Source organism: Cuculus canorus, chromosome 3 (assembly GCF_017976375.1).
Source record: "Cuculus canorus isolate bCucCan1 chromosome 3, bCucCan1.pri, whole genome shotgun sequence".
Taxonomy (NCBI): domain Eukaryota; kingdom Metazoa; phylum Chordata; class Aves; order Cuculiformes; family Cuculidae; genus Cuculus; species Cuculus canorus.
The window spans coordinates 35,133,041-35,144,271 of NC_071403.1; the positions used below are offsets into that span (position 1 = coordinate 35,133,041).

Here is an 11,231-nt window from a genome sequence, read left to right on the forward strand (position 1 = left end):
TAGTTTGCCTACCTTCTTAACCTGTCAAGAAGAAATGACTGTCATCCCTTAACAGGAATATTCATTGGGGTTTCTTCTATTCACAGCTTTCTCACCTGATTTTTGCCCAGATAAAGGTATGAACTTTTTGACATAACTCGGATAGTTACATGCAGAAAGCTTTGAAAAGAGTAGGGTCTCGGCTCTTGCCCTGCCTCGCTGTTGAAACAATAGTCTTTAAGTAACAAAATTTGGGCAGCAAAGGACTCTAGCAGGGGAAACTGGAGATTAGGGAAATGAGCATACTACTGTGAACTGCAGAACCAGTTAATTAATTAAACTAGGTAAAATTGATGAAGTTTAAAAAGAGAGGGAAGGAGCAATTGAACGAGAAAGTACAGAGCGTATTTTGCTGCATAGATTCAGACAGCATCGGGACACACACACATAGGAGTAGAACAGAATGAAATCTCAGCTCTTCAGCAATACCAAGTCAGCATGATGTGATGGCGTAACCTGAAGAAAGCAAGGATACATGGAATTCAAAACATTAATAAAATGAGTACAGATATGTTTTGAGCTTAATGTGCTTTCCCTTGCAAGAATAATTTTATGGCATTTCATTTTCCATAGCAGAGGAAAAAGACTGAGCTTTTTTACTAAAAATTGACTAGTTGCCTACTCAGGGTTATTTACCCAATTACAAATGAGTTAACTCTAATATGCCTCACTAGGGCTGCTTAGTTTCATCATGAAACCCGGAAACTTCTACCTTTCTGGTCATATGAAAATATCATATATTTTTATAAGTCTAGCCAATATTTTCTAGTTAATCCACAGATCACAGCCAACGGTTAAAAAATTGTGCAGACTGATTGACAGCATGTATAGATTGTAGATTAGTGTAGATTGAACAGTAAAGCCCTCACAGTGCTGCTTGCCATTGGGACTGGGTACAGGACTTTCCTGTCCAAAAATAAGACCTACAGTGGGCAGGCAGTGTTTGAAGAGCAGCAATAACAGCAAGAGAAAACCAGTGCAATGGCTTGTGTGGCTTTACCGGAGTTCACCAGTCAGAATCCCTCAGAGCTATTTTTTTTTGCAGAGCTGGTTCCTTCCTACCCACTAAAATTCCTTTTCAGCCGAAACCTGATAATAAATGTAATGCCTTAAAATTGCAGTATAATGTACACAAATTCTTGTAAGCTATACATGCCAGTCACAGTGCTACTTCTGAAGCTGCTGCTTTGCTAAGTATTAGTACTATTAATGATTTATGTGGTGCCACTGAGCTCTGTGACGCTTCACAAACATGTAAGAAGACTGGTTCGGCCATAAAGTCAGAATAACTTCCTCGCTTTCACAAACAGAGGTAATGGGCCTCCAGGGGAGGTCCATTCACCCGCAGGGTAGGTGTAGATCTGCTTGCAGACAAGACCCACACTAATTAATTAAGGATTAATTTCACCTGGAACAAGACAAAAGTTGTTAAAAGAGTTTTCCTAGAATAAAAAGACTTTTCTATATGTTTTTCTTTCTAGACAGCGAGAAATGCAACTTAAAACTCTCTCATTTGAAGAAGCAAGTCCAGTTGTCATAAAAAGAAAATCAGTTCTGAGGTGCTCCTTTCCATTTCATCCATGGATCTACAGGATTTTAGATTAAGGATGTGAAGAGAAAGTTAAGCTTGATAAGACTAATAACTGAAAAATAGGACAGAGCAGGCCTTGGTCAGAACAGATAGAAAGAGAATGATTTGTAGGAAAACAAAACCAATCTTTTGCTATTCCAAACAAATAGAAAATGTCCCAAGAAAAAAATTGAATAATCTATTGTAATGACTTACTAACGTGACTAAAACTAGGTCTATTCGATGTGTACTGGCAAAGACCCCTGGCACACACATACAGGTGCTGCATTTAGGACCAGTATTGTGCACTCAATACAGATATAGAACAAGTTAGACTAGCTTTTTTGACCAAGAAAATGTTTGAGATTCATTCAGCTGCAAATAAAAGGACATAAATCAAAACATAAATCAAGGAAAAACTTGATAAATATCAGACAAATCAATTCATTTTCAGCCGAACCCTTTATTCTAATAAAGTGCATTTCAAAATGAAAAGATGCTTCAGATAATAAAAATTAATAATTTTCTTCTAAAAATGTCTGCCTTTTCCATTCTGGCATCATTTTCATCCATCTTGGAAGGTATGAAATTTAATGCAAATCAAAGCAAAACCAACAATTTAATTGGAATTTTGTGTTCTTTTAACAGAAAGCTACTTTTCTGAACACTTCCCAGTTAATGATTTATGGCTGTTGCGGTGAGATAAGTGTTAATTCAGAGGGCAAGAAAGAGCTGCCCCAGGAGAACAGTGTTCTGAAAGTGCACGAGGGCCATTGGGTTGGTGCTTCCCAGTCCCCTGGTTACCCTCGCCTGGGACCTGCTCCAGCCCCTGGCTCCCATCACTGCTCACAGGTGGAGCACACCCAGGCTGTCCCTGTGCCTCGCTTGGCTCCTAGCACAACTACCCCTCTGCTTTCCAGCCAGGGTGGTCTCTCCTCCCTCTCCCACCTCTTTATGGAGAATTTACTGGAAACATGTTTGCTTGGAGGGCAAGGTTAATCCTTTTTACACACAGAGCTCCCCTCCCTTTTCCCAAGAAGCTTGTTTCTGAAATCATATTTTATTACAGATAAATAAAACACTGTTAAAATGAGGGTCAGAAAGTGAAGCAGCAGGGTTTCTTGGCTGTACTCTTTCCTCTACGTGGTTGTTATCTGCTCCAGAGAGGTGCTGCTGACTGTTAGGTTGCTTTTTTAAATCAGTGGTCTTCAAAGGCAGCTCATGATGAAGGGTATAAGATCCTGTTTAACTAACCTAATCTCCTTCTATGACAAGGTGATCATCTTAGTAGATGAAAGAAAGCCTGTGGATGTTGTCTACCTAGACTTTAATAAAGCCTGTGACACCATTTCCCATAGCATTGTCCTGAAAAGAAATGGCTGCTCATCGCTTGGATGGATATACATTTTTAATGGGTACAAAACTGGCTGGATGCCCAGACCTAAAATGTTAATGGTTCTTCCAAAGGTGGAGTTAAACTCACTTGGTGGCCAGTCACAAGTGATGTTACTCAGGGCTCAGTGTTGGGGCCAGTTCTGTTTAATATCTTATCAATGATCCAAATGAGGAGATTAAGCGCAACCTCAGTAAGTTTGCAGACAACACCAAGTTGTGCAGGAGCATTGAGCTTGAGGGAGGGAAGGCTCTACAGAAAGATCTGGACAGGCTCAGTGGGTGGGCTGAGGACAGTTGTAAGGAGTTCAACAAGGCTAAGTGTCAGGTTCTGCACTTAGGCCACAACAACCCCATGCAATGCCACAGGCTTGGGGATGAATGGCTGGAAAGCTGTCTTTGCAAGAAAAAGGACCTGGGGCTGTCGGTCAACAGCCAGCTGAATACGACCCAGCCGTGTGCCTGGGTGGCCAAGGACAACAGCATTCTGGCTTGTATCAGAAATAGTGTCAGAACTAAGAGTTCTGAAGTGATCATCACCCTGTATCCAGTGCCAGTGAGGAAGTACCTCAAATATTGTGTTCAGCTTTGCGCCCCTCACTGCTAGAAAGACACTGAGTGTCTGGAGCACACGCTCCAAGGGCAATGAAGCTGGTGAAGGAGGTGGAAAACAAGCCTTATGAGGAGCAGCTGAGGGAACTGGGGTTGTTTAGCCTGGAGAATAGGAGGTTGATGGGAGATCTTACCACTCCTTGCAACTAACAGAAAGGAGGTTGTAGTGAGGTGGGTGTTGGTCTCTTCTCCCATGTAACAAGTGAGGCAAGATGAAATGGCCTCAAGTTGCATCAGGAGATGTTTAGGATGGATAGTAGGAAATATCACCTCATCAAAAGGGTTGTCAAGAATTGGAACAGGGTGCCTAGGGAAACGGTGGATTCATCATCCCTGGAGGTATTTAAAACACATGTAGATGTGGTTAGGGAGATGGCTTAGTGGTGAACTTGGCTGTGTTAAGTTTATGGTTGAACTCAATGATCTTAAAGGTCTTTTCCAACCTAATCAATTAGGTGATTCTATGAAGAGTGGATGGAAATACCAGATAGGAGTCTACTGTTTTCTTTCTTCCCCTGTCAGAACTCAGATGCATTCAGCAGGGTGGTGTCAGGTTTGAGTGAAAGTTAAGCACACTTGCTATACAATGTTTTGTATGTTAAAAAAATCTGTGTGGGTTAAAACTGAAATTAGACAAATTTACAGAATAAATGTACCAACAGGTGTTAGATGCAAAGGAAATCCCTGAAATGTAAATTGTTGGTGTTTGACTATGTTCCTAAGCTTGCTTTCCCTGTCAGTGTACTCATCTCTGTCTCTCTGTGATAATCAAGAGGTGACCAGACTAACTCAGGATTCAATCTGGTTCAGTCTTGCTGTTTGTTTTCACATATTTTTTTTGGTTTTATGTCTTTATATTACACTGCTGCATAGTAACAAATCAAAGGCTCCTCCAGGCTAATGCAAGCATTTCAGTTAGTGGCACAGTTTTCCCCGCAGCAGCAGCCACAGTAGCTGGGTGCCAAGCGCAGCACAGCTGGTGTAAGCCTGGTAGCCACCTGCACCAGTGCTGCCTGCCCTGGTGCCTCTGCACCCTCTATTCAGCTGCCCAAAAAGCTGTAAGAGGTCCTTTCACTGAACGTAATTTAGATTCTCACAGAGTTTTGACAAGCCATTGTGTTTCCACCTGCTTGGCTCCTGCAGCCAGGATACAACATTGGGTGATGCAGGCAGCATCATGCCTTACTTTCTTGCCAGTACCAAAATCAGGCTGACCCAGCTGGAGACAATGTTTGCCTGAGCCTAGGGTAAGGCTCTGCCTTTGTGGTTAAACTCTATGCCAGGATAATGCCCAGGAAGAATAAGTGCATTATTAATTACAGCATTCGAAAACTAATCAGGTTGAATTCATATTGCTGATGCAGCAGGTGAGGCCAGAGAGCTCCCGGTTCATGCAAGAGGCAGGAAATTGTGATTCTGAAACCTCAAATAAGTGGTTGTGGCAGAGAAGGTGTCTGTGACCTCTGGCTCTCTGTCTGACTGCACATCACCAAGCGTGTGAAAACAGCAAACTACAAGACTGCCTGCATTGTTTCAGAGAGCTTTAGCTACGTGTCTATGAGTAAGCAACGAAGCTTCAACTTTCTTAATTCTGAGCGCCAGTTCACCTCATCTAGATTTACACAAGGCAAATCTTAGCTAAGTACCTGGTCAAGATACCTCAGGGTGTAAATAAAACCTATGGAATCTGGGAGCAAATGTTTGATAGGCAGAGCAGTCTTCCAAGCTTAGGAATGTCTTCCAGATATTTTTCTTCTTAATGCAAGCCTCTTCAGTAATTTTTCCACTTCATGTCATCTGCTGAGTTTCTGCTTGTTTAGGGGTGAGATTTTTTTTTTTTTTCTACTGCAGGCTGCCACTACCTGCTACAGAAGAGAGAGTCCAAAGTCTGATTCCCAGCAAATGGCACTCCAGCAGCTGGACCTTCAGTGGAAACCATTTGCTGGGTCATTTATGCGCACAATAGTTCATTTGTTCTAACTGTTTAAAAAAATTAATTGATAAGCTTGAAAAATGAACATGATTATAGTTGAATTTTCTCCCATAAGAGAACAAGCCATACTGTATTGGCTAATAATAAGAAAGGATAAAAAAAATATACACAGTTCTGGGTGGCTTTCTCAAATTTTATTTCCACTATGAGTCTGTTGTTCCACGAAAAGCTTCACTTAAAAGATTAAGAGGTTTAAGCCATTGATCGTTACAATGTGTGGCCAAACCCAAACTATTTTTATAGAAACAAAGACGGACCTTTCTTGGTTTGATGTTGCTTACTGGAGTGGGTTTCCATTGTGGATTCTACTTGACCTTGACACCATGCAGGAGAGCTGCTTCTATGCCTCACTGCACCATCACCATCAACAGAAAGTGAAAGCTCTGTGAGCTTCTCCAAGACGTGAGACCTTCAGAACTCTTGTCTTTCTCCTCTTCTTTTCTGACTGAGATTTCACTCTCTCCAAAGTAAGGGGAAGAAGAAAATGGATCAGTTACGCAGGGCAATGGATTTCTGCATTCGCCACCAGACCGTTCTGGGCTACAGTATCGTGTCCCTTCTGACGGCTGCCAGTGAGCAGATTTTCTCTTCTGTGGTGTTCAAGTGTCCCTGCAATTCTGGGAACATGTTGTATGGTTCCACCTTCCTCCTAGTGCCTGCCTTCATCCTCTTTCTGCTTGGCTACATGGTGAATGCCAGGACATGGCGCCTGCTGACGGGCAGCTGCCCTCCAGAGAACCGCTGCAGCTGCAGCCCCTGGGGAACCTGCATCCGCTACTGCCTTGTGCTGGCAGTGGTGACAGCCAGAGCCTTGGTGGCCCCCTTCACCTGGATCGCCGTGGCGCTGCTGAGAGCAAACTTCTATGAGTGTGCAGCCAGTGGGAGCAGCCTGATAAAGGACTTTGTCTGTAAAGGTAAAGGACAAGAGTGCCACAAGTTGCTGGTCAAAATACCCTGTGATGAGAAGTTATCAAAGAATATAACAGCTGAATATCTCAGCCTTCAGGCACAGTCCCAGGTAAAGCTTTGTTCTTTTCTTCACCCGATGGGCTTCAATTCTGGTTGATCAATGTATAGTGGTGCCCAGGGGGGACTATAAATGGTCCTTCTCTCTTAAGTTATATAATTACCAAAAGTGCATGATTAGCAAAAATTCATTAGCAAAAAAACACTAACAGGAAGGTAGTGAGAGTATATTTGTGCTATTTTCTGGGTCTGCGTGTCTGCATGGCAATTGTTTGGCACTGCTCTTTACAAAACCTCTTTCAGAGCTCGGCAAGGAACCAGCCTAGAGATCAGGATTCTCCACAGCAAGTTTTCTTCTCATTTAACTTAGGCATGGTGTGAGTTCTTCTCCTTTTTCGCTTTCCCCCCTCTAAATGACTTAAACTTTTGCAAGGATACATTAGCCGAGGGGAAGCTGAGGTCATGAATAGAGAGGAAGCCGATGTCTTCTTGCAACAGAGGACTAGCAAGTGAAACAAGTAAGGACAGCTTGTTTGACTACAGATTTCAAAGCTTGAACCTAGTTATAATTTCACACTTGTATTCTAGAAAAATAGTTAAAATATGTATCTGTCTTGTTAAAGTGTTCTTGTGCAGAAGGCAAAACATGATTTAAAAAAATAGCACTTGTGGGTGGATTGTTTTGTTTGCAGTGAAATGAAGCCCCCAGATTTTGGCAGCACTCCAGTTTCATTTCTTGGTTTGTTCGGTCACTGTCTTAACTCCAATAGAAAAATCAGATTTTATCACTTTTTCTCAGGAAAACCTTAAGGCTGGTTAATGGGAGTTAGGTTTATAAAAGATTATAATTACTTGGATTTTTATAAGTTCCTGTTTAGTACAAATGCTTGTTAAAACAAAAAGGTGTTCACATTTGTTAAATATTTAGCATGCTGCTCCTCCAAGAAGAAAGGCTGACAAGGGGCAAACTCTGTACCATTGAATTCAGGTAGGGTAAGAAAGGAGCAAAGCCACGGAACACTGACTGTTACTGATAATGCAGTGGAAACTAAAAGAAACAAACCAGTCAAACAAAACCAGAAAAAGCATGAGAACTTTTTTATTACTGGCCATTATTTTTACTTTCTGATCTACTTTCAACAAAATTAAGAACGAAAAGAACATAAACTCATTTTTCTTAGCACTGAATATTTTTCACTTGGAAAAAAGTCAGCCTGAGGTGAAAGGGGAGGCTGTGAGATCTCTGACTGGAGCTTCCAGCTAATTTCCACTGGGTACGGGAGGGACCAGCATCTATTAGGACACCCACTTTAGATGGGGCCTCTGAGATTTATCTAAGGATGTTAAAATCATGTATAAAATAAGAATGAATTGCCATATTGAATAGTCAAATACGCGTCCTGCCTACAAAACATATAGGACACACCTTCCTGTGTGCTGTGGCAACCAGCGGTACTTTCCAAGAGCAGACAAAGCACAGTCAGCAGGAGGTCTGATTTGCAGCACCAAGGTGGACAGGGTGATTCTGCACCCTCTGTACTGTAAATTTGACCACAACTGCAGAAACTGCTGGCCAGTATCTTGCCTGGATATAACTGAAGAAAGAACTTCACTCTGTCTTTCTGGTTTTGGTATTCAAGCTCAATCCAACAAGATCAGCTCAGGGGTGCAGAAGCTCTGTAAGGTTGGCTGAACTGTGTGCATGGAATGCTTTCTTTCCACAGCAAGCAGACTGCTACAGGTACTTCAGGGTGTCTCAACTTATGGTTTTCATATCTGCTTCAAGGTTAAACTCAGTGCTCCTACATGTGACTGTGCAAAACCACTGTTAACCCATCTATCTCTTTTCCAAGGTGATAGGATGGCTCCTGATAGCCAGCATCATGACTGTGGCACTGATTGCAATGTGTATCAGCCGCTGTGGCTCCCCAGTTAGCTATCTTCAGCTCAAGTTCTGGAAAATCTACTCAAAAAAGGAACAAGAGCAATTTGAGATCAAGGCTAAAGAGCATGCAACCAGGCTGGCAGAAATAAATATGAATTCCTTTTTTGAAGGCACTGATCCAGTACTGTTTCAGACTCCCAGCAATGAAGACTGGCAGAAGATTTCTTTCTTGTACACGTTCAATTCAAAAGAGCAGTATTACAGCATGATACACAAGTATGTTAACACAAACAGAGGCAAAAGCATCAGATTTGGGCAAGGAGGTCAGAATCCCACTGTTTTAGAATTTGTGGATGAAGCAAGCCCAAGTGAATCAGGGTTTTAATTAAACAAATCCTTTGCAGTGCTGGAAATCTTTTAACTCTATTGACATAAGAAGAATCTTATTCTGTACTCTTATTGAAATACACAAACTGTATGTAAAAGCTGATAGTTGTTACCCTCGACAGATTTGTTTTTAAATACACTTTACTACTTTTGCTTAAGTACATTGAAATAAATATACCTGTCACACTGGGAGTGTTCATATGTCATTGTTCGTTGAGAAAATTCACATGTAAAATGATAAGCATCCACAAAGATGTCATCATGTACTATATCCAATTATTACCGAAGTACCTTCACAGCATTTGGCAGCTGTAGTGACAATACCAAACCTTTAGCCCTGTCAGTATCAGAGACAACAAGGAATGGAAGTTTTGTTCAGAAATTCAGTTTAGTTTATTCGCTCTCACCTGACAATAAAAATTTCAGTGGAGCTTAGAGCAAGGACCGTATCTTTTAAAATCCAGGAAGCAATTAGCATTTTGGAGTTACCTGTGCATAACAAAGGAGTCCATGGGAGTGACTCTAGCTGGTTATCAGCTTGAATGGATGAGCAAAAAGATTCCTGTCATTTACCACTATGTGCTCAGCAGCATTAGGTAAAGACAGTGAAAACAGAAGCTTCCCTGGTGGTGAACTTTCTTTACCATTGCCCGACCATGATCACCTTTTGCAGCATGCCTTATTAATTAGCTCTACTGCTCATTTCCTGTGATTGCAAAGCTCTTTAATGGGGAAAAAAAATAGGTATCAGAATCCTGCAAGGAAAACCTACCAACACTAAAATTCCTGTTTCTACTCAACTTTTTTTCTATGTTTTTTTCCTAAAAAAACCCCTAATTATTATGGGTTCATAAAAACATCTAATATTACATACAGGGTTTTGGTCCTGGCATCAGCAGCTAAGCTACATCTGGGTGTCCCTGCCAAATACACTATTTAACTTGATCCAGAATGGAGTCTAAGTGCGAACTACCATGACTTGAGGGGTTAGAATTACACGGTAGAAAAGGTGAGGCTTATATTAAAAACATGTATAGCACTGCTCTATACTTAAGGACACTGTGAATCCACAGTCCATATTAGCAAATAATAACATTCTTATCAAAGAGCATCTAATTATAAGAAACAAAGATATTAGTTTCAAGTGAAGGATAATAAAATTCAGCTTCTCTCTGAAAAGATTTTTTAGAGAGCATTTTGGAGAGATGAATCAGATTGCTTAGTCTGGCTGTCCTTCCACTCCTCCCCAAAATCTTCTCTTTCTAGACAGTAAACTGTAACTTGGAAGCTATTCAGACAAACACACCGGAATTCCATGATGTTGTTTGTTAACAGCCATTTTACAAGGAGGAAGGAAGAGAAGAGACTATTTTAACTAGCTGAATATAACTTGCTTGGAAGCTTCATTCTTATTCTAGATGGAAAAAAAAGAAAACATAAAGGGAAAATAAGATTTGATTCTGCATGTAGAAAAGAATTTTTAAAAATATTTATTTTGTCAAGGAGTCACTAACTTGCTCAGTGCTCTTTTCCTTCCAAGATACCTGATGATAATTGAGTAACAAGTGTCCAATTTGTTCCTTTCCTCCAAAGGAAGCACGATTTAGCTAAAAATGTTCCCTTTTACCTCTCATATTGAAGAGTTCATTTGTCCGTTGACGCATAGAGAAAGATAAATCTACTCTGGAATGTTGTAAATGAGAAGGAAACAATGTCCTGGCCCCACTACAATCAATGCCAAAATGTTCCTTGGCATGGAGAGACCAAGCTTTACCTCAGTGATATAATAAAATAATCCAGAATAGACTGAAAGCCTCCAGGAACAAGCCATGCCTTATTTCATTTCCTGATGAGAGGCTGGAGTGAAAACACCCTCAGAAATCATGTTAATCCTCACAGCTCTATCTGTGCAGGCTTTTGCCACTTCACACTCATGGTCTCAGCTACCAAGGTCTTAATAACAAAGCTGCCTTGGCTTTCCAGGGGAGACACAGAGTTGGCACTTCTAATTAAAATCAATGAGCAAAGTCTTCAAACAGGACTGCAATACATACCTTCAGGTTTGTTGGCAATGATGGCAGTCTATTTTTCCACAGATAAAATGACTTTTGGGGGAAGGAAAAAAAAATATATCTATGTATAGGGATAGAAACAGATATTTTGTATGCAATCATGCTTGAATTTTTATTTTTATCTCACTTTTACATAACACTTATATCCTCTGTATGTAATTACATTTGTAATGAAAGTCATTTCAAAGCAAAGCTTCAGCACACTTGTAAATGCTCCATTAGCCATCTTCAGAAGAAGGGTCTACACTAAAACAAAACACTGAGGAACACTTCTGTGAACATGCTACCAAGCAAGACAAGCAAAAACATGTATGC

The 11,231-nt window shown here is 40.9% G+C and overlaps 1 protein-coding gene across 1 annotated transcript; it reads left to right on the plus strand.

The window, feature by feature from the left end:
• The first annotated feature begins 5,479 nt into the window (after positions 1–5,479).
• Positions 5,480–9,012, plus strand: CALHM6 (calcium homeostasis modulator family member 6). Its single transcript, XM_009562235.2, has 2 exons — positions 5,480–6,624; positions 8,426–9,012. Exons 1-2 carry the CDS (start codon positions 6,091–6,093, stop codon positions 8,840–8,842), a joined length of 951 nt encoding a protein of 316 aa, XP_009560530.2. The 5' UTR covers positions 5,480–6,090; the 3' UTR covers positions 8,843–9,012.
• The last annotated feature ends 2,219 nt before the right edge of the window (positions 9,013–11,231 follow it).